Source organism: Epinephelus moara, chromosome 22, assembly GCF_006386435.1.
Source record: "Epinephelus moara isolate mb chromosome 22, YSFRI_EMoa_1.0, whole genome shotgun sequence".
Taxonomy (NCBI): domain Eukaryota; kingdom Metazoa; phylum Chordata; class Actinopteri; order Perciformes; family Serranidae; genus Epinephelus; species Epinephelus moara.
Window position 1 is genome coordinate 20,804,928 of NC_065527.1, and position 27,294 is coordinate 20,832,221.

General features: G+C 40.8%; 1 protein-coding gene across 7 annotated transcripts in view; it reads right to left on the reverse strand.

Moving 5' to 3' along the window:
* The window catches only part of ptk2aa (protein tyrosine kinase 2aa), a 73,440-nt gene that overhangs the window by 17,132 nt on the left and 29,014 nt on the right, over positions 1-27,294 (reverse strand). For 3 of the 7 annotated variants that reach the window (XM_050034137.1, XM_050034136.1, XM_050034132.1), the window contains 14 exons: positions 26,447-26,534; positions 26,127-26,206; positions 25,659-25,721; positions 22,155-22,209; positions 15,950-16,090; positions 15,637-15,714; positions 15,281-15,388; positions 14,560-14,677; positions 14,098-14,128; positions 11,738-11,802; positions 7,646-7,663; positions 4,079-4,135; positions 3,119-3,139; positions 523-620 (listed from right to left, as the gene is read on the reverse strand). In XM_050034137.1, the coding sequence (XP_049890094.1) occupies positions 523-620; positions 3,119-3,139; positions 4,079-4,135; positions 7,646-7,663; positions 11,738-11,802; positions 14,098-14,128; positions 14,560-14,677; positions 15,281-15,388; positions 15,637-15,714; positions 15,950-16,090; positions 22,155-22,209; positions 25,659-25,721; positions 26,127-26,206; positions 26,447-26,534 (1,021 nt within the window). Of the gene's footprint in view, positions 1-522; positions 621-3,118; positions 3,140-4,078; positions 4,136-4,283; positions 4,446-7,645; positions 7,664-11,737; positions 11,803-14,097; positions 14,129-14,559; positions 14,678-15,280; positions 15,389-15,636; positions 15,715-15,949; positions 16,091-22,154; positions 22,210-25,658; positions 25,722-26,126; positions 26,207-26,446; positions 26,535-27,294 lie in introns of those variants that run through there. The other 4 variants (XM_050034133.1, XM_050034134.1, XM_050034135.1 and 1 more) reach the window with 4 other exon arrangements.

Here is a 27,294-nt window from a genome sequence, read left to right on the forward strand (position 1 = left end):
AAATGTAATTTTCTTAAGTTTTAATCATTTTCTCAGCTAGAATGATTCATTTTTGTGATCTGTACACTGTGATAATAATACAGGCTGTAATATTCACCCATGTTGACTACTGACTGGAGGTAAATCGGAAATAGCAAGGATGTCAGGATAAAAATGAAGACAGGCTGGAGATGGAGCAAGTGCGTGAAACTTTGCAAAATCAGATCCAGGGCGAGCGGTTTTTTGAACAAGCTACAAAAGCCTGTTCACTGACACATGGAGCAGGTTAAGGCATCTTTACTGGAAAAAACTAAAACAGTCAGATGTTCGCGTCGTGTCAAGTTAGGAGGACATGTTAGGGTGAAGACTTGAGAATACTTTTTATTTAAATTACAAAGGAGTAACTACCAGACTTTTCCCAAGACCTCAAAACTGACACTATGCTTTATTTGAACCTTCTGTTTGTCCTACATATGTCTGGTGGTTTATTTGTGGGTACACAAAAGTGTGCCTGTGCATGTGTTTGTGTGTATTTCCACATACCGGGCTGTTATAGACTCCTTGGTGTACATCTCCAAATTGACCCTCTCCTATGCAGCGGCCCAGCTCTATCCTGTCCCTCTGGATCTCATAATCCCGCGCTGAGAGAGAGGAGAAGAAAAGAAGCAAAAAGAGCGAGATTTATACGTTTACCTGCTGTTTTTCATGCACTGGAAACACTGAAAACACCCATTACTTTTGACATGCTTCTCTCAGACCACATGGATGGGGCTTACCAGGACAATACAGTTTGGAAGGTATCTGGGGTGACTGTTTTTAATAATAGAAAAGTAAGTTAAAATACTTTGAAATGATTTGTTTGTAGTTTCTGGCAATGGAATTGTTGTCATTTTGGTAAGCCCCAGCCACTGGCAATCAGATTAGACTAAAATAAGTCATTACAATGTACAAAAAACCCCATTTAAACACAGATTTGCACATTCAGATTATATTCCCCTCCACTAACACCTTTAACTTGATAAAGCTTGACTCAACATGCACACAGCCACACAACATTTACAAACACACCAACATACGGTAAACCCACTTAACAGGCAAACTGTAAGGCTCATAAGAATCTGTTTACATGCACACCAGAGTCCCCTTAGAAGTTCTGTTTATTCCTGTATACTGACACAGTGAAGTGAGGGGCTGCAGGGAAACACATAAACAAGCTGTTCTAAATAAGATCACTAATTGAGATGAAAACCTAGAGTGCTCTGCACATGTAAACATCAAGAGCCCATTTCTAAAACGCTTTGCAAAGCCAAGAAGAGCGCCAGGGCCCGGATCTCTTTAGTGAAATATCTAACAGGCTGATACAAACTAATGCACTGGATCTGAGGCGTATTAGATAAAGTGTGTGTCTGCAGGAACCTTTTTATATTCAGTGAGTATGTCCGAAGAATTTGAATGAAAGCGGTTGTTTTTGCAACTGACATCCGCATGCTTTGACATTTATGTGCTATCAATATTTCCACTTCATTGAAAAGGTCATGAGACATTTCTACAGTGGTGCATTAATGTCAGCTGCCAACCAGCCGCCGTAAAAATGGACTAGATACTGAGATCAAGAGGTTACCCTGGACACTGAGCGGAAATTTATCCTGTTAAAGGAAAACTTCACCCACAAAAATATCATTTTTATTTTAATTACTCATCCCGAGTTACACTGAATTTGTGAAGAAACCAATTCACTTTCACACTGCACTTTTTAAAGTGGACCAAACTGCCAACGTCACACAGTTACAACAGCTGCTCGTTTGGGGGCAATATTGTGCGAAACGACCACTGACCAGGAAGAAAAAAAGCATGAGGAAGAAGAAATCCCTGCTCATCGATTGGCCAGGACCGAAAACAGAAATCCATCCCCTTCAGCCGGCTTGTTTGTTCACCACAAAAACACCAAACGCAAAAATGCACTGCGCTCTACGTTACTACCTCTCTCTGATTCACTTCCTCTCTTTGGTCTGCTGGATAGTCCGTTTGCATTTCCTACTGTAAGCGAACCGCACCAGGGTTCACTTGCAAGTGAACCAAGACCCCCAGTTTTCAAGCGGACCAGGGTTGGCTGGTTTGGTCCGCACCAGAGTTCGAATGAGCGTTCACACCAATCCAACCGAACTGAACTATCCGTGGAAGCGGACCAGGGTTCGTTTAAAGTGGGCCAGTGTGAATGCGTCCTTAGTGAAAAATGCATATGTTTGGGAATTACTGAGCAGTACTGATATTTGGATTATACTGCATGAGTTGTGTGAGAGTTCGCTGTTGCTGTTGTTTTTGGATTCTTCTTCTCTGAAGTTTTCATCACGAAAACAACGTAACACAAAGTGAGTAATTGGTACATAAATAAACATTTTTTTAGAGAAGTATTCCTTTAAGGTTTACTTATCTCTAAACAAAGTTCAACTATTTGACTCAACCAACAGATAAACACCAGCAGCATAACCAAAACACATTCGATTATAAGGAAGAAATTTACTCCAATTAATCCATACGGCAGTTCATTTGCAGTAAAATTAATAATTGCCTCAAATACAAAAGAACCCACAGATGACAGACCAAAAAATAACATCATATGAACATGATAATAAATCACGATTGAGAAATAAAAATGTCATGACCAACATGATGTTGAAACAAGAACCACGCCAATAAACAACACAAGCACTGTGAGATTGTTTAGCTCCAGAGGTCTGGGGAGACTTCTGATTAAAGTATTTATGAAGTAACATCTTGCATTGTTTATGGATTGGCCCTCCCCTTCATTTTTAACACAAGACCCGAATGAACTCTACAAAACGCTGATGACCACAAGTCAACAACAGTCTTGATATCATGATCCTTGAGTCTTTGTATTTTTCTTTGCCAGACACTGATAGCTCCTAACTATAGAAATGCCATATCATTGATAGTTACTCACGTATATCAATGGGTGTTGTTAGGTTTAAATCAACAAACTAACTTGCAAGAAGATCCCCTAACAAGGCAAATGTTTCTTTGCGATGTGATCAAGCGCCCAGCAAAGAAAAATACAGACAAAAATGTAAAATCTCAAGGATTTCAGAAGACAGAATGAGAGAGAGACAGGGAGCTTTACCTTCAACTACTCCGTAGCTGACTGTGTTGGCGATGGGAAAAAGAGGAAGAAAGAGAGATGAAGAGAGGGAGAGCCAGACAGCTGCTTTAAGATTGAAATCAGCTCAGAAAATACACACATACACACGTTTACAGGCACAGATAATGGACCTGTTTCACTCTTTTCCTGATGTTCAGTTAATAAGTTAATGAATAAATGCTGCCACATGATTAAAAGAGTAGGTTTGCTATACAGCCATTACTGTAACTCGGCTTCATTTTACACAGCAGACAGTATGACATGGACACACATACAACCTCAGGCACAGAGTAGGAAAATATGTCTGCAGAACGTCTGTTTAGAGGAAGTCGCAGACAGAAAGAGACCAAAAAAACGCAAAGCCAAAGAGACAAAGAAATAAAGCCAGACATAGAAAGATAGAAAAAGACTGTGGGAGGAAAGGAGAACACAGTCCGTTTTCAAAGTTGGCCACGCAATCAAATACATGAATACTTTGTACTGGCCCAAACATCCACATTAAATGCATTGGAACAGAGAGCTGAAACCACCATTACTCACAGGGCTGCAGCCAAACTTACCAGCACATTCAGGGTTTCGACTAACATATGAATGAATTTGACAGATGCAATGTGCGTCCAACCAGCCGGAGTTACACAGTATGAGTTGTAGCCTCTCTGACCTCCAGCTGGTGTCTCGGCTGTTTATATAAGACGCTGAAACTGGCTTAAATTTGATTAGCCGCTTCTTGACTTAATGCAACTTCTCTGATGTTCTCCGTGTGTGTGTGTGTGTGTTTCTTGGGAAAGATTCACACAACACTTGTTTTTTTAGATAACAGAACGAAATGAGTGTTTGTTTGAGAACGTAAGCATCAGACAGAAGAATAACAGAGCAACAGAAGCTTATTTTCTTGAGTTGGTAGATGTTAGGCAAAGAGACAAGACTGAATAAGTTACTTACTGGAGGGCATGGTGTACGTGTCCTCTTCATCAACTATCTCAGCATAGTCATCGGTCTCTGTAACATGAGATACACACAAACGATGTAAAAAACAAACCACACACAAGAAAATGAAAAAAAGGAACACACACAGGAACGCAAGTCTACTAAAATAACACTCACACAAACATAAACAATGGGAAAGTCATGCACATGTTCAGTTTACCGTGCGTCCGCTATGGTACGAAGGGTCACCGACATACACAAACACATATGCAGTAAAAAACAAAACTGCTCATAAAGAAATAAAGCATGGAGCTGACTTAGAGTTTCGGCAACTCCTGCGCAAAGCAACACCCACGTAGCTCCTCTCTTTCTCTCTCTCTACACACACACACTTGGCGGAGAGTGTCAGCTGAGCATGTGTTGTGCATATCTGTCTGTGTGAGAGCAGCTGGGCTGCAGGGAGTAACTGTGGTGGCGGAGGAGAGGAGGGAAAGAAAAAGAAACCGAGACAGAAAGGAGAGAGAGTTCGAAAGAGACGAGTAGAAAATGAAAGATAGAGGAACCAGGAGGAAGGATGAGAGAACAGAGAGAGAGAAGAAGAGAAAGAAATCGAGGGTCTAGCTGTCATGTAAGCAGATGGGAACGTTTAGGATCAAATCTGTGCAGATTCAGACAGATAGGCAGAGCGACGGGGAGAGGAGAGAGCCAGCAGGAAAAAAGAAAGGGAAGGATGGACCGAGTCTATCCTAACCAGATGGTGGTGTTTAAAATAAAATCAGCGTGCAGACTCAGCTGTTGGAAACAAGAGTCAAACATCTGCTGTCCTCAACGCTACCCTCGCAGCTCTGCCCAGGATTTATCAAGCTCTGTGGGAACGTGTCCCTAAATTTATCAGAAATCCTCTCCTAATGCCCGCGGCTGATTTTCTCATGATAATCAGCCATGTAGAGACTGCCATGTAGAACAAGCTGAAGACAGCACAAGTGGCTGGAAGTTTAGATGTCAGAGTAAAGCAAGATAAATAATACACTGCATGGTAGTAAAGGGGACTGTTAAGTGTTTAAAGATCCAGTGTGTAGGATTTAGGGGAATATATTGTCAGAAATGGATGGTAATATGATAAGTACATTTCCTTTAGTGTATAATCACCTGAAAATAAAAACCGTAGTGTTTTCATTACCTTAGAACAAGCCATTTATATCTACATAGGGAGCGGGTCCTCATCCATGGAGTCCCCCATGTTGCACCAATTTTTTTGACAGTAGCCCAGAACAGACAAACCAAACAATGACTCTATCACCACGGTAAGCTGTCTCTCTGTGACTAGCACTAGCGTTACATAAACACTGACTTGCTGCTGTGTTTTGCTATGGCCTATTCAAGTGCTGGAATTTGTTTCTTACGTGACAACGCCTGAACGCAACACAAAAGACCTCCATGGATAATTCTGCTCCTGGTATAAAACTTCTTCTAACCGAGAGAAGTTTCAGCTAATTGCAATCTGCAATCCTCACCACTAGATGCCACTATATCCCCCTTAATCTTACACACCGCTCCTTTAAAGCTATAGTGCGTAACTTTTACAGGTCCGTAAATGTCCATTTCACCCAAGCCACTGCTAGAGGAGATGACACAATGCTGATTAAGCCGATCAGCTCCTCTAACATCTCACGGTATTTTTCAATATATATCATTTTTAGTTTGCATGTCGACCGGCGACATTCCCGCGCTGGCGCACAGGAAATGAAGGGCAGGGGGAGGAAGAGCGGAGAGTCTCATAGCAAGAGGTAGAGCGCAGGTAGAAAGAAAAAGCAACATGGCAAAGAACCCAAAGAAGCGGCCGAGACACGGTTCAGAAGTGGATCTTACCACAAAGAAAAAGCCTGTATGCAGGGGGAAACAGCTAGCCTCACTGTCCAAAGGTCACAAAAAATCCTCCAACCAGCATCTTAAAGTCCACTAATTAACATGTTATATCACGTTTGGTTAATCTTTGTACAGAACAAGGCTAGCTGTTTCCCCATTTCCAGTCTTTACGCTAACCTAGCTAAGCTAACTGTCTCCAGCTTCATTTTTAGCAGACATGACATGAAGGTGCTACCAGTCATTTTATGTACTGTAACTCTCAACTAGAAAGAATGAAACACTGCAGCCTTTAAGGATACAACTTTTCCCAGTCTTATTTTATCAGTACAATATCCCAGAGGAAAAGAGGTTGGAAAAAGTTGAAACTTTTAATCAAACGGGCATGACTTTTGCTAAACTATTGCTGTGCATGATTTATGATTCACATGAGAGGAGAGGCAAGCCTTTAATGCTCCTCTAAAAATATCTTCATATGCGCTGGAATAAAAGCAACAGTTCTCCTCGATCTGTCGCTGCAACTAAAATGTGTTTTATTAGACGAAATAAATTAAATTGTTTTTTCGATAAAAGTTGTTTTTCATCACATTTAAGCAACAGGAAAACTTCTTTGTTGTTTTGTCTTTGAATCTGACTTGGGCCGTCAGTGATTTCACACATGCTGTAAAAATGCTTCCAGCTTCCTGATTTTAAACCATTTCCTCAGCGTTTTCTGGTTTGTTTCTTGCCTTTAAATCTGCAGATGACTTAAATGGTTTCTGTTCTTCTGTATATTAAGACTTTTACGTCCATATTTCTTAGTTTGAACTGTGGAGTCTATTGTTTGTATTGCTGTATATCCGCTCAAATGTGGTTTGGGATTTGTTTAAAAGAATCAACCCTTTCTAAGTTTGACCGCTCTAACTCTGTGTTTCTGCTCTCAGTGGAGGGATAATGCGTGTTTGCGTGTGTGTGTTTGTGTATGTATGTGTGTGTGTGTGTGTGTGTGTGTGTGTGTGTGTGTGTGTGTGTGTGTGTGTGTGAGAGAGAGAGAGAGAGAGAGAGAGAGAGAGAGAGAGAGAGAGAGAGAGAGAGAGAGAGAGAGAGATCTAGTTAGCCCATTATAGCCAGGAATGCACCCGCTCTTGAATCCAGCAAACCTCTCCCTACTCCACTCTGTGTGTGCATGAGTGTGTGCGTGAATGTATGTGAGTACACGTGTGCATGATTTTGCCTGTGTGTGTGTGTGTGTGTGTGTGTGTGTGTGTGTGTGTGTGTGTGTGGAGAGAGAAAGGTCTGGAGAAGTTCCCTTAAAGAGAAATAGCACTTAATTTCAAAATTCTAATTTTTTTTGTGTCGTTCTTGTGGTTTAAAACAGACATATTTCAAATTTCGGGGTGACCCAGTTTAAAAATAATCACAAATAGACTCAGACACAAACATCTAAAAAACACATAACCACAGTAGCGACTAACAGATCAAACTCATAAAAGCTACGGGTAATTTATTCATGTTTCCGATCACTGAAACATGGGAAACAACACGGCTACAGAATCATTATACAGCACATACATAAACACATAGCACCATTGTTAAAGCTGTAGGAATGCATGCGTAAACATCAACCCACACACCAACACACACACGCTACCCTACCACAGGAGGTTGCATGTTGTGTTGGTGGAGTGAGGACTATAAAGAAGGGACAACAGAGAGAGTGACAAACAACAGCAACTTTACCATCCCCACTAAGATCTTCTGCAGGGTCCAGGAGAGCATGCAGGAAACGGGACAGCGGGAGGAGGAGAACAGAGAGAGAGAGAACAGCGAGGCGAGGGAGAGAAAAGCAGGAGGCAGAGCGGAGAAAAGAGGGAGAGAGAAGAGAGCGGTTAGAGCATGAAAAGCCTTGAAACAACATGAGAGATGCAAAGCCAAACACTCAGCGAGCAGTTAGCTAAGACCCAAAATATCTCTGGTGAAAAAAGCAGAGTTAACAACTTTTATTAATGCTGTGCAGACGCATGGAGATGAATTCAATTAATACATGATAGCAGCAATATGCAAGGCAGCATTTGAACTCCAGTATGGTTTCAATGAAGTATGATGTCTGCGTCAAGCTGTAAATATTTATGAGTTGGAGAGTTAATGTATGGTTGGCAGAGGATGAAGCAGTGTGTAACATGTGAGATCCAGTGGTGCAATGTAAACAGTGAGCATAGTAGGGCTGAGTGCCCACATAGCGCAACGTCTTTTTTTGGTTCTTTCCAATGAGGAGAGAGCATTTGCAGTTGCATGCTGCCACCTACAGAAAGCCATTGCATCCAGTGTTTTTTTTGTACGGCCGCTTCAAGGGCCTCTCGTTTAAATTCTCCGAGGTTTTCAGAGAGGCATCAGTGTCATCACTGTCGCTCCTTTACTGACTACCCGAGCTGCTTGATATGTCAGTCAGGAACCATCACGACAAAGACAGAAAAGTCCATTTGTGGGGGCAGATCAGATGGACATCATACGCACCTCTAGCTTTTCTTAAGCTGTGTAGTCAACCCTTGGTTAACATAGGGTTACGTTAGCTACCTAGCTAACATTAATGTCAAGATAATGTTAACACGGAAACAAAACCCGCTCACAGTGCTTCATCAAAAACGTGTCCAGTGCTCCCCAGTGCCCTGCCAGCACTTTTCTGCCAGAGACAAATGTTATATGGACACGTCATTAGATTTTCAACACTTACTCCTTGATCAAGGTGTTTCACGTATCTAAAAAAGGTTCATTAGATGTATGTTTTTAAGGTTTCATATTCGGCTTGGGCGATATCACGGTTTTAAGGTATACCCGGGTATTTAAAAATCCTGACAATATGATTTTCTGCACCATCAAATACACAGGTGCTCCTTTCTCTGTTAAACACACTGTTTGTAGTGCACAGCACGCGCCACCAGGGGTCAGTCTCTGGTCTCTACTGGTAGAAAAGGCAGCTGGTGGTGGGGATAATGTGACAGGACTGTAAACAGCCAGCAACAGCACTTGCTCGACATAGTTCGGTGAAAGAGAGAAACTTGAATTCAGAAGGTACACAGTTGTATTTCTGTGTTTAATGTGGAAAATAAGTGTAAAAATATAACTTTCTTGATATTTTTCTGTTGTGTATTTATTACACTGTGAGAGCTCTGGAAAAGTAGTGAGGGGGGTGGCACAACACACTAATACCATCATATACCATATACCCTGGTGAAATTTCAGGAAGGTATGAAGGTATTAAAAATTAGAGAACCACCCAAGCCTATTTCATATATTTTATTATCAGGGGAAATGTGGATCTACACAGAGGTTTTGATGAGACTGCATTACTGTTATGGTCTCTTAAGAATCTTAACCCAAAAGAGGTTCTCAAAGAAAGAGTTCCACATTTTAGGATATGCACTTATTTGCTTCCTTGCAGAGTGTTCGAAGGTCGATACTACTTTCATGTCTTTACTGCAAACATACAGTCTGCAGCCAGTTAGCTTAGCTTAGCAGACAGGGGGCACTGTTTGACTGGGTCTGTCCAAATGTAATCAAATCCACCTACTAGCACCTCTGCTTAGCTAAGCTAATCATCTGGCTGTAGCTTCATATTAAGCAGATACACAGGCGAGTGGTGTCATTCTGATCTGTCTCTTAGCAAGAAAGCAAAATCTGAAAATTCCCCCCAAAAATTTTTTTAAATCTTGCAGTGGCTTCCTGTTTCCTTAGCCTAGCTTTGCTTTGCTTTACACTTTATCACAGTGAAGACACTTTGCTACTCGCCCTCAGCTCTACTTGCATTCTTTTACTGAAATCCCTCTATTTTATCTGGTTAAAATGATAAATTATATTCTTACTGTGTTTTCCCTTTCAGATATCCTGAAGGCTATTGATACACTAAGCGCTTTTATGATATCTTAAAACACACTTGGTTAGTGTGGGTTTAATTCTCTGCTATAAAGTGTTTCTCACCTTTTTAATAAAGCTGTCCATCTTAGTTGACTTTATATCTATGCATTGTTTTATTGCTGTAGTTCTCTCATTTTAATCCAGTGAGATACTTTATCACTCTAACACTGTTACCACCAGCTCTAATGACTTACAGTAGTTCGCAGTAAGGCTGTCGACCATGCCTGCGTGTCACTTTCGGAGCCTCCAGCAAGGAACGTTTGGATCGTTTGTTAAAGTTTCAACAACAAACCAGCTGCTGTCCAGATCCATGACTTTCTCTGAGCAGTCCTGCTAGCTACTGAGGAACACTGCCAAACCCATAAAGGGAGACACGAGGACACGTAGTCACCCTTTTATCTTGGTATATCACATGCATGCAATCCATGGATACAATTTTGGTAGAATCCCGACACTCTGTCACATTTATATGCTTACATTTTAATTAAAATAAGTCATTTAAACTGTTTTTCCCTGCGTAATGCACTAAACATGACCCGGAGCTGTTGCTGATCGGCTGCTTGAGGACACTTTAATGAGGCAGATACTTGGTGGTTGAACTCGAATCTTTAAAATGGAACAACAATCTTTCTAACCACTTGGCCACCCTGCTATGAGTTTAGCTCTGCCGCTTTGAATCAACTGACATAAAACACTGAAAATGATGATTAAAAATGACCAAACTGTGACCTCAACAGTGAGGCATGTGCTGAACTGAGACTCAAGGGAACCATTTCACTCTTTATGTCAGTACCACTTAATTCAATGAACATCAATGAAAGCATATATTTCACTAAGAAGAAAATCTCTTTCTTGAATACAGAAAGAATAATACTGATTTCTGATGGTAAAAATACACGTAAGGCTCGGGTTTTAAAGCCTGTGCTGCACAATTCGTTTCCATTTGTTTCCCAGTCTTATTTAAATAGCATTGGCTTGGTTATAAGCGGCAGCACACAAGCAGTTACTGTGGTTGAGGCATGTGTGTGTGTCTGTGTGTGTGCGCAAGACTGAATTAGTCAAAGCAACAAGGCACTGAGGGCAAAGATTAGCAGAGGGGGGCATCCTTAAGAATTTGATAGATTGCGATGCAGCAGAAAAAGTGATTAAATCCACAAAACCAATCTAATTTTATATTAAAAAAAATGGACAAATCCAAAACAGGTGCCAAAACTATGTCAATATTTTTAACACATATATATATATTTGTACCTTTGCTGGATGCAATTTAGCGCTTTAAATCAATCCAGGAAGACAAAACATCTCTTACTTATTAAAATGCATTTACTCTGCAGTTTTATTTCAGATTTCAGAGGTTCCTGAGGTTTTTCCGTACACCGTCTTTACTGCAAAGTAACATTACCCAATGATCATCAAATCAGGCATTTTATTCCGCCACATCACAATTTTGTGGACACGCTCCTCCACTAACTGTCCAATGAGAGCCAAGGGTACCATTGGGCGGTGAATCTGAACAGAAGACAAAGGGGAGGAGGAAACGCCGCGCCTTGGTTGGCTTAGGAGGCGTCGATGTCACTAGGTCTGCAGCCAATCAGGCAGGAAAGACGACCAGAGTGTGAGAGAAGAAAAAAGAAAAGAGTGAATGGATGTGAGTACAGAGGACGTAGACGTGTGGAAGACCCGGGGGAGAGGAGGAAGTAAACAAAAGAAAGGCAGGAACAGAGGATGAGAGAGAGGGAGAGGCAGTCCCAGCAGAGAGGAAAACAATAAGAGATGAGTGAGAGAAAAAACAGATGTTGGAGGAAATGGAAAGACAGGAAGAAAGACGGTACTCGGAGCCAAGGAAGCTATCAAACTGTGTTCATGTTGCTCCTAAACCTGTCGATCTGTGAGTGTGTGTGCATGATTTTCTTATCCTACCTGAGACGGAGATAGCTCTTACTCCACTCCTGACAGCTTCTAATTTTTTCTCATTATTGGACAATCTGGAGGAGAAATGAATAAATTAGACAACAATTACACAACAGTCAAAGCAGTTAACACTCAGATACAACAAACAAACACACTTAGGTTAAGTCGAGGCCTCTTTACCAAACATATGAGTGATTCTTAAGCTGAAACTGCTTCTGTAAACTAACCCTCACTGCTTCAATTATCCCTCTGCCTTCGCCATGGTCTCTCTGTCTGTGTCATCTGAGCTCTACTACGATCTTCACATCACAGACCACAACAGGCAGAGAGAGAAAGCGAGAGACACAGAGCAAAGAAAAGAAACTTAGAGTGAGAGACCGAGAGAAAGAGGAGGAGACTGCCCAAGTGTTTAAAAACCGTAAGTGGAAAATATTTGGCTCCTAAACTTATCTCCTTATTTGACCACAGACAGAGCGAGAGGGGAGAAAAAAAGAGAGAGAGATTTGAGTCGAAATGACCGAAAGTAAGCAAAAGGTTTGTGTTTGAATTTGATCTAGAGACAGTGAGATGTGGACACACCACATCCAGGCTGCTATGGCTGCAGATTAAGACACACAATGAGCCCTACATTGTGCCAAAGTACAAGTATTTCCTCTTAAAGTCTTTTTAACGACCCTGCAGTTTTGAGCCAAACATCTCGTAAAAAGAGCTCAAATTAAGTTGTCACGGTTTAGTTTCTCTCTTATTCTAAAAACTGGTAAGTCTTTTGAGTTTGAAGTCATTTTTTTAAGGACACAATGACCCGCCATGTTGATGTAAGACCACAGGGCTGCAGTGTTGTTTTTTTAATAATAAAATGTTTGAAAACACTACAAAAAAATCCCATCGACATTTCCCAGAGCCCAAAATGAGGTCTTAATTTAAAAGATATTCAACTTATAATATGAAACAGAGTAAAGCAGAAAATTTGAGAAGCAGCGAACAGTGAGTGTTTGACATTCATCAAAATTGTTAGTGATTAACTATCTGTCAATCAAACAATTGATTATGTCCATTAATGATCTCCACAGTACAGCACCAGTATAAGAAAAGCTTCTGGCTATATTATTTACTAGAGGCACAATACATGAATTCACACTGGCCCTACTGTTATACTGAGTATGAGTGCAAGTACTCAGAGGAGTGTTCCCACAGAGGGTTTTGCACATATGATGCAACTCCTGTTCGACATTGAGCTGTTTGGGCAGCTGTCCCACACTTCAGTACTACTTACATGAGTTTGGTGACACATTTAAAACTAAAGAGTGTTATTTTGAGTCACCTGTAATGGTTTCCTAAACTTAGCGGTCAAACCACTCTGCCAAGCAAGCTGAGTGAAATGAAGTGACAAAGTTTGAACCATGACACATGAAATTTCCTACTGTCAAAATGTCTTATGCTGTGAAATAGTAACTTGAGTTCACTGGCACAGTTCCGTTTAGTGTCCGTAATCCAGTATAGTATACAGAGTCCGCCCCCTAGTGTTCAACGCATGGGAATGCATCTCTTTGTGGATGGATAGAAATGCCGCCACAGATGTGTTTCCTGTTTTCTGCTGTCTCGTCTTATAGAATATCCTCATGAAGCATTATGGAGACAAAAAAGGACCAATAATACATGATGAGAAATTCGTGAGGAGGTTAGCCTGCCAAGTATGTGAAATATGTTGTTATAAGATGTAACAACCACTGTGCATGCACTCTATATACTGTACATTGCACAGCAAGAGTGCTACCAGTGAGAGCTAAATGCACCATCAAACTATTTAACATAGTCAAGCACCTGAATTGGTGAAATAGCCTGTTAGCTAATTTGTTGAAATGCTAACCTCCTGTGGTACACAGTGCTTACAGTCTTTACAAAATCTGCCACAAAGTTCAGAATCGTCATTCTGGAGGCTACTTCTGGACCAGAAAAATGAAAGAACAGGGAGCTTTAGCTGCAATTTTAAGTATTCCCCAGATATTGATGAGGAGGCTGAACCTCTTTCATTTTGAAGCAGAGCTGCACTGAGGCTATACAGCACACATGGTTACAAGATGAATAGCTATTTTACATTAATGTTGTCATAAAAATATCATTATTAGCCTGGTAGCATGCCAACCCTATACTGTTATCACTAAACACTGAGTAAGAAAATTATTTTTTGACCCTGAAATTTCAGATTTCTGTGACAGGAGTGGTATTACCTACAGGTAAATCACCTCAAACAGCCAACAAGCTATCTCCGAGACAGATCTGATGACTTACAGTTGTCATACGAGCCAGTTTATAGACCTCTGTAACGTTAGGTTTACTGTAACAACACCAAGGATGAAACAGGTACTTACTTTGGGATGGAGGGCAGTGCTCTCTCTCCCTCTAGAGGACAAAAACACACATTATCAGATCAGAATGAGAAATGTGAAGCACAATGTACAAGACTACATACAGGCTGTTACTTCCCTGCATACGAAATACAGTCCTCACACAGCATTAGAATAGGTATATGTCAAATACAATCAACATGTCTATAGTAGAGGACTAGTGCTACAGTTCAGTTTATCACATAGTATTAATAAACAGGAGCACAGCACAACTACAGAATCAACAATACTAGATGAAATAACTTAGCAATACTGATTGCTGCAAGTCAAATATATACTGTTGATATTGGCATGAATCTAATTCCCAAAACTAACAAGTGGAGACTCAGTGGCAAATTTCACTTTCATGGATTTTGGATGGATTCAGTATATTTTGGAGCACAAAACAATTAAAGCGCTCTGCAGGTTGGATCTACTGTTTCATACCTTTCTGAAATCTGACGATGAAAGAGTGCGTTTCCATGGAGATGAGCCGACAGTAGCCATCAATTAAGTCAGCCAAGTTCTCTGCCATGGTCAGTGACGCTGTCGTAACTGTGAGAGGCTGCACACACACACATACACACACAGACACAATGGCAGGCCTGTTACAAAGAGCCATTATCTCCAGCGACACAAACACACTCTTACACATAACAACATAGTGGGGGTTTCCAGCTGCTCCCTACGTCACACAGTGTGTGTGTGTGTGTACGTGTGTGAATAAATCCAATACTATAAAAGCCATTAAAACAGAAAGACTCCATACAGCATTGTGTGTTACGAAACCCATCCTCTGTGAGCAGAACCATTATACAGTATCTATATATGAAAAGCAACTAGTATCTGTATGTCTGTATCCATCTCAGCCACTCACTCACACAGTGGGCCAAGTCACCAAGCCACGATGGCTCCAGCTTATGATCACTCTTTAGAGTTCACTAGAGGCAGAAGTGCTCATCCTGACTACACAAATACAAACTGCTTTTAGACGTTAAGAAAACTGTTGTACCTTGCATTCTCCTTTTCATAGCTTAGAATTTGGGAATCTTTAGCACAAAGTGAGCATTTAAAAGGAACCAACAGTAGGTGTGCTTCAAACATAATGCAGCAGAGACAAAGTCTATATCTATACAAAGACACAGGCAGACAGAGAGGGTAGTAGTACCTCAGCAGCTCCAGCTACATTGAGCTGCAGCATCCCTTTCCTGTCCTTCTCCTCCATAGCCGAGTACTGGATGGACTGAACTTGGTTAAAATTAGCTAGATGTGTGGGCTGGGGACAGAGAGAGGAACACAGAAAGAGTGGAAACATAAATATTCATTCATAACCAGAATTTAAAATATCCATGTCTATCTTTAACTCAGGAGTTAAGCCTGTACGTCATGTGAAATAATGGCTTCCTTCTGCATATTGAGAAACATTTAAATATTTTGTGGAAGCAGAACATAACATGCAGAGGCCATTCATAACTTATGTTAAACCTGGTTTCATAGTATGATGTGGTCTAAGTAGGAGCTCACCGTGGATCCTTTGTCAGTGAGGTAGCTGATCCCTTCCTCCGGCCCGATAGCTAACTCCACCTGGATCACCCAGCTGGACTGTTAATAGAGAAGAGAAAGGATACGAATTAAAAAAGGAAAAGAGGAAAAGTTCAACACAGGAGGGAGAGAATACAAAGGAAACGGTTTTAGAAAAGGTCATGGCATAATCACATCATCTTGGAAACATGCAGTACCTGATGTCACCAAACGGGGTCAGCTTAACACAACTAACCAGAGCTCTCAGAGTTCACGAGGACACGGTACACTGAAGGCAAGAATGGAAGAAACTTACCCCGAGGGCACATTTGAAGCACTCCTTGTCGTAGCGGTAGACTGGTGCGAGCACCTCCAAGAACTTAAGGATGCACTGCTCATCGTTGAAATTGGCTACCTGCTTAAACGTCTGCTGAATCAACTTACGGAGGGTTTTAGCCTGAGGAGAGGGGAGAAAAGGAAGAACATTACAGTTAAAAAATGCTATTTAGCCCATACAAAATCTGTAACTGGGAAAGAGGAGGATATGTGTGTGTGTATGTGCGGTGTATTTGCATGTGTGGGTGCAGAGTGACAGAGACACTAAGCGAGGAAAACATTGATTGACTAATCGTCCACTTTGGCTCTAATCAAACTGACCTCACCACTTCATTCCAGGCGCACTCTTAGTTCAGATCAATATCTTCACAAAGACACATTGATAGTGCTGGGTTACCACTCAATTAAACATCAGCCTGTCCGTTCATGTGTAGCGAAACTTAGACCTCACTATGTGTAAGTGCTCACAGAGACTTTTAGTGCGACAGTTGTGTTTCTCAGAGCAGAGTTTTATAGGTCGGTTATGTCACAGAGACAGATGGAGAGCTGACAGAAAGAAAATCCATCTAGGAACATCATTCTGTCATTTACAATCCTCTCTATACTTCATCACTCTAGACATAAAGATGCACAGCACACACACACACACTTATACACATATACATAATCCTAATCTAAAAACATTGCATATATGAAGAGGAATACACGCCTGACAAAACGACCTTTTTAACCCCTTTTCAGCCTCATATGATCTGAGCTTTTATACACAGCTATGGTCAAATATTCAGTATCAAGGATATTAAAATACATACGGATTAATGTGTTATCTAAACACATAGGGCTGGGCAATGGTTAGGGTAAGGTTGACTTTGGCTTTGCATTTTTCATAGAGAAGCATCAGTAATGTGGATATTAGGGGTGATGAGATATACTAACATTAACAATAACTGTGATATTAAACAAGTGAAATGTTGATATCATGTTAATAAACCTTGGGTTGCCATTAAACTATCCATTGGTGTAATTGCTTTTTTTGCACGCTTTTGCACAGTTATGGTTACGGACTCTCTCTCACCTCTGTACACTCGTATTTGGAGTGTAATTTTTTTTTTTCAAAAAAGGGACAAAACACATAATAAACACAGTTTAAGATGAATGTGACTGATAGAATTTTTTGCTGTTGTTGTAGGGCTGCAACTAACGATTATTTTCATTGTTGACTAATCTGTCGATTATTTCTTCGATAGGTCAACTAATCGTTTTATCGAAAAATGTGTTAAAATGTTGAAAAATGTCGGTCTGTCTCTCCCAAACCCCAAAACTATGTCATCTAATGTCTTGTTTCGTACTCGCGCCAAAGGGTTATAGTTCACCGTCATGGGAGAGTGTGTAAAGCTGCCAATATTTGAACGTAAGAAGCTGCAATAAGAGTATTTTGGGGTACTTTCATAGTACTTTTCTATGAAAAAAGATTCAAACCGATTAGTCGACTACTAAAACAGTAACCGATTATTTTAATAGTCGATTAGTCATCAATTAGCCGACTAATCGTTGCAGCCCTATGTTGTTATTTTCCAGATTTTCTATAGATATTGTGATAATATTTTTATTGTGAACTCTAAACAGCTAAAATAGTCTGGTAAATTCAAAGGATTTCATCACTTTACTGTAACTTAGCCTTTAAAGCCAGGAAAAGTCAACACTGACAATATTACAATATCCAAAAACTAAGTCAATTTCTAGTCTCATATCACAATACTGATATAATGTCAATATATTACCCAGCCCCACAGAAACACTTAGTACAGTCAGTGAAAATACACATTCACACAAGCTCACGTACAGTACCGACAAACTATAAATAGCTCTCCGTATATAGATTAAGATCAAGATTAGAGGGGATTTAGTTCACTACGAACCAGGCTTAAAAAAGCATGAGTGGATTTACAGTAGTCTAGTTCACTCACATTAAGGTCATTCTACACAAAATAAATGAACAGTTGCACAATTAAAATCAAAACCAGAAAGAAATCTATTGCATTGATTTATTGACTTTAAATGTGACTTTACACACAAGCTGACTGTCAGATGAGTCTAATGAGGCCAAGATGACGAAAAGTATGTATAAAACGTATACCGTGCGAAAGAAATCTTTAACATTATTGAAGGCAGAATCATTTATATGACTATCAAGCCTTAATTAAATTTATTATCTGTTCTGTTGCCATTTCTATTGCTATATTTATCACTCAATTGTAAATAAAAGCATGAATATCTACACTTCATTTCAGCATTACAGAGCCCCGTCGCCAGCTGTCTACTCATTAAGCCTGGAGGAATCAAGAAACATTCACACACACATACACACACATTTATCCACAATGCTCCTGTGTGTGCAGCCGTGTGTGTGTCATGTCATAACGCACAAATGATTACAGAATATAATGTCTGTGCGCTTATGTGGACTCTTGATAGGATCAGTGTTTAAATTCCTCGAATTCCACCACAGACTCACACACACTCATACACACACGTATGAACGCACAGAGATATCGTCAGTCCAAAGTGTCCACCCTTCCTGAGAGGAAGTCCTGCGAGTGGCTATCGTCCCCCTCATCACCATGTTGACCGTCAGTGGAGCAACAGGCCTGAACAGTTATGTCACTCTGCTGACAAGTCACACACAGTATATTCTTTCACAGTATATTCTAAAATGGTAAAACTGTTTCACATGGGTCCGTTTACCGCTCACCTCAAGATATGAGTGAGAATGGGTTCACTGGATACCCACCAGTCTCCCCTTTGCAGACATGCCCACTTTATGTTGGTCCCATGCAGTTTTGGGCCCATGCTGTTTTTCCTCATACACTACAACTGTGTTATTTTTGCCCATTGTATTTGAATATGTCTGCATACTGGGTCTCTTAAACAGTCTTGGAACTGCATAAATTAGGTATGAATAGAAAGCTGAGACTCTTGTGGATTCAATGAGACATATTGTATTACTGCATGACGATGTCAGTCACCATAGTAGCCCTTTCATTATAGTCAGATCACTTTTTGAAACTTGCCCTCACCGTATAAAATGACCTATTGTGACCTCTAGGATAATCACAGCTTCGTGAAACTTTACAACCACAAACAAGAGACCACGAGCATTCAGAGGATGTATGGCTTTCATATGTATACTGACAGGGTGTTTCTCTGTCATTTCCAAAACAGATGTGCTCCCTATCCGATCGCTGGTAATCTCCAAATGTCGAAATTTTTGGTAACTAAGCAGCAAGGATTTTTCTGTAGTGTTCATCAACGTCTTAGTGTCTCTACTGTGGTATTTTGAAAAGATCTGTAGCACATATCTTTTGTCAGTTCTTGAGCAGTGAAAATGCTTAAATTTAGCACCAAGTCTGTGTAACAAATTTTATCAACCCAAACATTGTTGCAACAACAGCAGTCATCATGTAAATAATACAAATCAGAGGAGACTATACTAACAATCTTTTTTAGTCTTTATTCTCAAGTTAGCTAGAAGACCTCAATATTTAATAGGGAGGCACAAATGCAGTCATCTCTAAATCCACACAGTACTTGTACTTGTGTACTTGTTTTTTGGACATTTCATTGATGATTGTACTCTCAGATCATCATCATATGTTCATCACATTTTAGGCCTGCTGTAGAATAGACTTGAAGGTCTAACCAAGTTTCTAATTCAAAAAGTGGCAATAAATCTCACTAAGGTATCACCAAATCTTTCTGTCCTAATCCTTGGTTTATTAAAGTTGAGAGGGATTCAATAGGTTATGAATCTGACGAGGGGACAACAGACTCCACGGCTCAAGCTGGTCGATGGAACTTTGATCCTTAAAGCCTCTAAAGGTCAGTTTTACTAAACCTGCTGCCCAGCTTGTCAATATGAATGAACAGACTCTGCTCTTTATAAAGCTTTCACCACAGCTAACATCAGTCACTGTTTACTACCACAGCCATCTGCTCTGGGGTTTGAGTGTGTGTGTGTGTGTGTGTGTGTGTGTGTGTGTGGAAGTAGAGTCCATTGAGGGTGCATAATCCCATTAAATGACTACCATTCTCTTTCACCAGAGCGAGCGACAGAGACGTAAATGACAGCTGTGCTCTCTCTCTCTCTGCGTCTCTCACTGAATGTATGTGCGAGCAGATGTGTCAGACAGTTATTTGATTAACATTAACATAACTGTTTTTAACTGCTAATACATGATATAATTATGCAAACAAAAATACTTTAAAAGGCAGACACAAGAAACTAATTAGGGCTGCAGGTAATGATTATTTTCTCAAGTCCACGATTTTTCGTTTGGTCTCTAAAATGGCAAAAAACTGAAAAATGGCCCAAAGTGACGTCTTTACATCGCCTTTTTTGTCCTACCAACAGTCAAGGACCCAAAAATATTCCTTTTCATTATCACATTGACACAACAGAGAAGCTGGAATCAGACAATGTTTGGCATTTTTGCTTGAAAAAACAACATGGTGTTAAATGCAACTAAAACAGACCACATATGATGTCTTATAAAACAGGACTCAGGGGAGTGTGTGTTGTCATGTCTGCCAAAGAAGTAGAGAATGAGAGAAAGAGAAGAGGAGATAAAGTAGGTGATGAGGGGGGAGTCAGCAGGGGTTGACAGACGTGGGGGGACCCCAGAAGGAGACGCACACTGACGCCTCCTCCTCCCTCCTCATTGTTGGAAAGAGAAAGTGGGTTTTATACATGACCTGAGGGTCACACACACACACAACACACACACACAAACACAATTTCTGTCCCTCTGCAGAGCATCTGTCCGCCCGCCTGCTGACATCGAGACCTTTTCGGGTCACTGGGGCCTTTCTTTCACACCCACGCAAACACACGCACACAACAAGACCCTCCCCAGAAACGCGTGCCGTAAATTTATCACTGACACAGACACTGTTCGTTGAGCGAGCCCACCGAGCCATCACACACAAACACACACCACCAAATGTGCCAAAATACAAATGAACTGAATATTCTAACTCAAAAGCTTATTTAACGTGTCTTCATATCATAACCAAAGTTATTAAAACGGTGCTTGCAGGGTGCTGACGATCAGGAAACTCAAATTTCAGTATAAATCCAGGCTAGCTGTTAGCAAGCATTCACACCAAATCTGGCATTGTGCCGATTAGCCAAAGAGTTGTGCGACGGTGTAGGAGTATTTGTCTTTGATAAGTTTGTACAACATTTAATGATAGAAAGAGATTGTATTGCTTGTTCCCATGGGCTGCGGGTGACTTTCCAGTCTGATCGCCGATTACATGATTGGCCACCACACTGTGACATCGTGCTGTGTCTCTCCAAAAGCTGAATCTGTTTCAACTTTTCACCACAGACTGCTTTGTTTTCTCGTTGGAGCCACATCACCGCAGCCTAGATGCACTACCCACATTTAAATGAATGGGCAGAGTGGGCTTTTCGCTGCAACGCTGCATTTGGTGTAAATGAAGCCTTACTTTTTGCTAAGCTAAGCTAACTAGCTGCTGGCTGTAGCTTCATTGTTACTGGACAGACATGAGAGTGGTAACAATCTTCTCATCTAACTCTCTGCAAGAAAGCAAATAAGAGTGTTTCCCAAAATGTCTACCTATTCCTCTCACAGTGGGGCTTGCAGAGCATGGATTCTTCACTGATGAAAACTACATTCATCACACTCATCTATATATAGTATGTAAGTGGGTTCTCTGGTAAAAGTGTCATATTTTCCTACTCGTTCTCCTTCTCGTCTCCATTCATCTAAACTGTGCCGCTTAGTTGGCCAAGATTTCATTTCAATCTTGCTGAGTCTTGGATTGCTTCACACTTTCTCAGCCAGGCCAGCCTGAGTCTGACAACATGTCAAGTAACACATTCAGAAAACTGGCTCAAAGCAGCAGTTACTTACACCAGGGAGCTGCCTATAAACCACACGCTTTGGTTACTTTGAGTTACTGAGCAGCTCCAGTGGAGCAGATGGGACACTATGATAGCAGCTGCCGAATGCTCACTCACCCAAATTATGATCAGAAACCCTTTAATTCAACTATTTTTAACTAGATTTCCTGGGTGTTTTCTTTCAGCAACCTGACATATTTATTGTGAGTACTCCTCCACCTCCTTTTGATCTCCATTCAAAACCCATTATTCTCACCTTGACTGAATCCAACAGGTCTTTTGGGAAAAAACGCCTCAAACCAACGTCTTTCCTGAAAAGAGAGACAGAGAGAGACAAGAGGAAGAGAGCAGAATGTTCATTATGCTGTAATTACACTGAGGAATGTTAATCGACAACCACTTCTGCCTTTATCTGATGTCAGGAGCTTATTTGTTCCTCTGCAGAGAAATTACCAACAACAGCTACAGACAGACACGGTTAGGCAGGACAGGCAACTGAAGACAAGAAACAGAAAACAGAAACAGAAAGCTATGACTAAGTGCTGACTACAGAGAGCACTACTCATCTTTTCCTAAGAGACGGGGCTGAGGAAAAACGGAGAGCAGAAAGAGAGAGATAGAAAGAGAGGCAGGGAGGAGTACAAAGAGAGAGACCACAGAGACAAAGAAAGATGTGCAGAGCTAAAACAGGAAGCCGGCTAATGACTCAAACTCCTCTGGAGAAAAGACAAGTACAGAGAGAGTAGGAGAGAACAAGAAGAGAGAGAGTGAGGGAAAGGTTGGGAGCTTACATCACCCTTTTTCTCCAACATAGGTCAAATATCAGTCAATTAGTAGTATAGTATTATTACACTGCATGGTGTACAACAGGGTTGGGGTTTTAGTTTCAGGCTGCCCCAGCTGTAAAGGGACAGTTCACCCTAAAATCAAAAACAAGTATTTTTCCTCTTACCCACAGTGCTATTTATCAATCTAGATTGTTTTGGTGTGAGTTGCAGAGTGTTAGAGATATCGGCACAAGAGTTGTCTGCCGTCTCTTGGATATAATGGAACTGGATGGCACTTGGCTGTAAAACATCTCTATAGAACTCAACAGCAATGTCTCTTTCCAGAAATCATGACCCGTTACTCAAGATAATCCACAGACCTTGTTGTGAGCAGTTTTATGAAGGAACTATTCTCTTCCTACAGAACTATGCTCACTTAAGTGCATCAACGCACAGAAGGAAGAGTGCATCTACTGCTAGCTCACCTAGCACCACTGAGCTAGCTTATGTTAGCGCCCAGCTAAGGAGGAAGCCAATGATGCTTACAATTTACAATTTCACAAGCACAAGCTTCTCCTTCATGAGTAGATGCACACTTCCTTCTGTGCTGTGATACGGTTGGCGCATGCAGTTAGGTGGAAAGAAAATAGTTCCTACATGAAACTGCTCACAACAAGGTCTGCAGATTATCCTGATTAACCGGGTCATGATTTCTGGAAAGAGACATTGTTTCTCAAATGTATTTTTGTGGCACTTTGAGCACCACAAGCTGAGTGCCATCTAGTTCCATTAAATTTGAGAGGAGGCAGACATCTCTATAGCCGGTATCTCCAACACTGCAACTAACACCAAAACATTTTAGATAAATAATTTGCACTACAGGTTTTAGAATGAACTGTCCCTATAAAGTATTCTCCTCTTAAGCAAATAAAACAAGTGTAAATACCACTACTATGCTTGGGGCTGCCCATCATCATGTCTATGAGGGGATCATTTTATAAAATGTGCTGCATGTTACCTGTAAAACTGTTCACTTTCTCTCTCAAAATCAAAGCTATCATCAAAGGAGGAACAGGAAGCACAAACAGATACAGTGAATAAAGGACTCAGAGATGACACACCACGCCGACCTCAAAGAACGAGCACTGACAAAGCCACTGATTACACGCATTGCATTAGCTCACAACCACAAGGACTACAGCCAACTCCGACCAGCTGATCTCCAAAATGAGATTGTGTTTATTGGCTGCAGAAGAGGAACTAACCAAACAGGGGATAAGTGCGTGGAAATACAACCAAAATCACTAACATTGTCACACTGACACAAATCTGTTGAGGCAGTCTTATTACTGTATATACTTGGAAGACAAACTGAAAATATGGGTCTTTAATTTCCCAATAATGTCTGAGAGGTTTCCTTGAAAGATCTATGTAGTCAGAACAAATTATGGGGAGAATAGAGACAGTGCTCAGTTGATACACTTCCAGTTAATTAATTCCAATTAATTGCTAGCACAACCTCCAGAGGGAGCATACAAAAACGAAACTCTTCAGGAAACTTCTTGAAATTTATAAGGAACTTAATCAGAAGTAATGGACCCTGAAAACAAAGTGTTTGTGTGGTCTTTTGCTCTTTAAGGAACAAAGAGGAAAAAGCAGAGAAAAATGGAGAAATTAAATGGGTGAAACAACAGCACTGCCAAAATGTATGGGCGGTGATGGACCACAGACACTCAACAAGAGCCTTGATGGCCAACTGTCAGCTTGGTGTATTCAAAGCCCCGACAGCACTTTCCCTCTCCGTCTCTCTTTGGCTTAAAATATGCATGACACAACATCTTTTTCCAATCAAACGAGAGAGGCAGCGAGAGGGAGATGGAGAAAAAACAAAGAGAGGAGGAACTCAGGAAAAAGAACTGACAAAAAAAGAGGATGAGAGCTTGGAGGAGACAGACAAGAGACGGACTGAGAGGATGGAGAAGAGAGACAAAGAGATGTTGGTGGAAAGACAGAAGGCATTCTTCTAAGTTAATTGGAGAGCTCGTTAGGCTGATGGACTGAAAGAAAGACTTCACTGGAATAGGGCAGCTCATTAGAGTCCGAGCATGTTAGAGCCAAGCCTCGTTAGGGCCGGAGTTTGTTAATGTTCTTCATCGACATCCATCTACCAGGGAGCAACACATGGAGCAAACAAGGGAGCTACCATAGACAGAGCAGCCAAACCCGAATCAGTTTCCAAATATGACAGAGTACAGAACATGGCGAATGTGATCAGGTGACTGAGGAAACAGGGATAAAAATAACTATAGCTACACTGTAGCCTTTTTTTGGCGCAAGTACATGTAAAAAAATGTCAAATCACAGTTGGACTGCAAAAAAAAAAAATCGAACAGCAATTTTTAAATGTTTCCAGACTTTTGTGCAATTCCCAAACTCTTGTTTTTCACTTCACAGATTTCTAGGAACTCTGTACCAAAAACTGAGACACTGTGTTATTCTTCTGTTCTTACTACTGGGATACAAAACATATTTCCAGGTCATGGGAGAATGCTTTGTACCAGAGACGTTGATCAATGGACTAAAATAACATACAAAAATCTATATAATGGAAAGGTTTTCACTTTCCCTCAAAGTCCGAAAAGATTTCTTTCCAGATTTGGACCAAGTCGGCTGTGTATATTATAGGTTAGACTTAAGTTAGACTTGATCGAATGAGTGAGACCAAATGTGATTTACATTATTGTATCCATCTAATAGCTCACTCTTCATTCTTTTTTTCTCCCCTTCAACCCTTTGCAGCATCTAAGGTGAAAGCTTCCCTTGTTCAACTATAAATAAATAATTAAAGCTTATGTTATAAATAACACCTCTGGTAGAGCCAGGCTGTAAAATGGTTATCAAAGGTTTTTTTTTAGTGTGAGAAAGAAAGAATGAAATTATTAAAAGACAACGTGCAGTGCTGCAGCAACTTCGCTCATGAAGAACATACTTACTCCAATAGTTCATAGTTGGATTTCTTGTCCAGGGCGTTTCCTCTCATGTCTTTGAAGAACCTCCTGGAATTGAAACCAGCAGGACACAGACAGAGAGAACAAGGTCAGATACATTCACTGCAGACATGCACACACGTAAAACAGACTACTTGTTAAATGAGTTCCTAAAACGTTTCAGGTTTTAAATTTTACCAGGACAAGGATTCATGGAACAACATCTACTTCCAGAAAGACTGAAGAGGTCAAAACTTCAGTAACATTTGCAGGGTAAAGCACGACTTTATGAGACCAGAACATTTTGGCTTGACCTACATCGGAATTACAACTGGGGGTTTTATGTTAGTCGAAGAAGTAGGTGTTCCTTTAAATAATGAACACTGATATATAGCCATCAAACATCCACATGCAGTTATCCATGCACAAAGTCCTGAAAGAGAGCCACAGTTTAGCAGTGTGAACAAGTCCCACCTGATTTCTAAACAGCCCAGTTTGAGAGCTACATCTTGCTCCACCTGTTCCCCGATCTCCGTCATGTAGTCGCTCTTCACCTGGGGGACACAAATACACACCACAGAAATATGTTTATTAAACACTTATTTCTACAAACAACAAGCCGTCTACCTCACAGACAAATGCACACACGGTCCTGCTGACCTAGATTACCCAAAGGCAAACACACACAGTCCTTCAAGCGGAGCCATATGTCTCAGCGCTCGCTTGCTGCTGGCAGAAAATTAAATATGTTTGTGTGTCTGGGTGCCTCTGGGAATGTGTGTGTGTGTTTATACCTGATGGTAGAAGTAGTTTAGTGTAGGTTTGTCTTCTGTAAACTGCTGCACAAAGCCCTTTGGAAGATACCGGATCCTTAACTCATACCTACAGAGGACAGGGAGAAAGACAGAGTGAGCCTTCATATTGTACAATAATTTGCAGCTTCTGTATCTACTGGAAAGAAGTGTTGGGATACAGTGATGTCTTTGAGATGCCTTCTGTGGGGTAAAAACATGAAGAACTGAGGGAAAAGCAGCGCAGAGGAGAGGAAAGGAGGAAGGATGTGAAGTCAAATAAGAGAACAAGATTAATCAAGGAGTAGACATAATTAAAAAGAGTATGATGAGAAGGAGAAGAAGAGAGAGGATGTAGAGAAGGAGTAGGGAGAGGAAAAACAGAAGGTGGTAAGGAAAAAAATTATATGCAAGAATGCAAATAAGGAGACTGATTGCAGGATCAGTGGAGGAGAGAGACAGCAAGGGTTGTTGACTTAGTCAGACAAAGCAGACATCTGGTTCTCGCTCTTTTTATGTCCACAGTGCAAAAGGTCTCCACCTCACAATAGCATCAGCACAGAGACCACCACAATAAACGTAATATATACCAGTGCATTAACATCCAAACTGCCAAACCAACTCAACCACGCCGCACCACACACATACAAGTCGTCCTACCACACGGGTTGCACTGTTTTTCATGACGTTGTTTACAATAAATCACTTCTGCTGTTCTGCTGCACAATAGGGCAGACTGCTGAAGCTAGCCGTTTGAGGAGACAGTAAATTTGACTAAATGCACAAGGCGAAATAAGTCACTATTAAATGTTTAGGAAACCAGTTATGAAGTGTAACTGCACAGCTTTTCT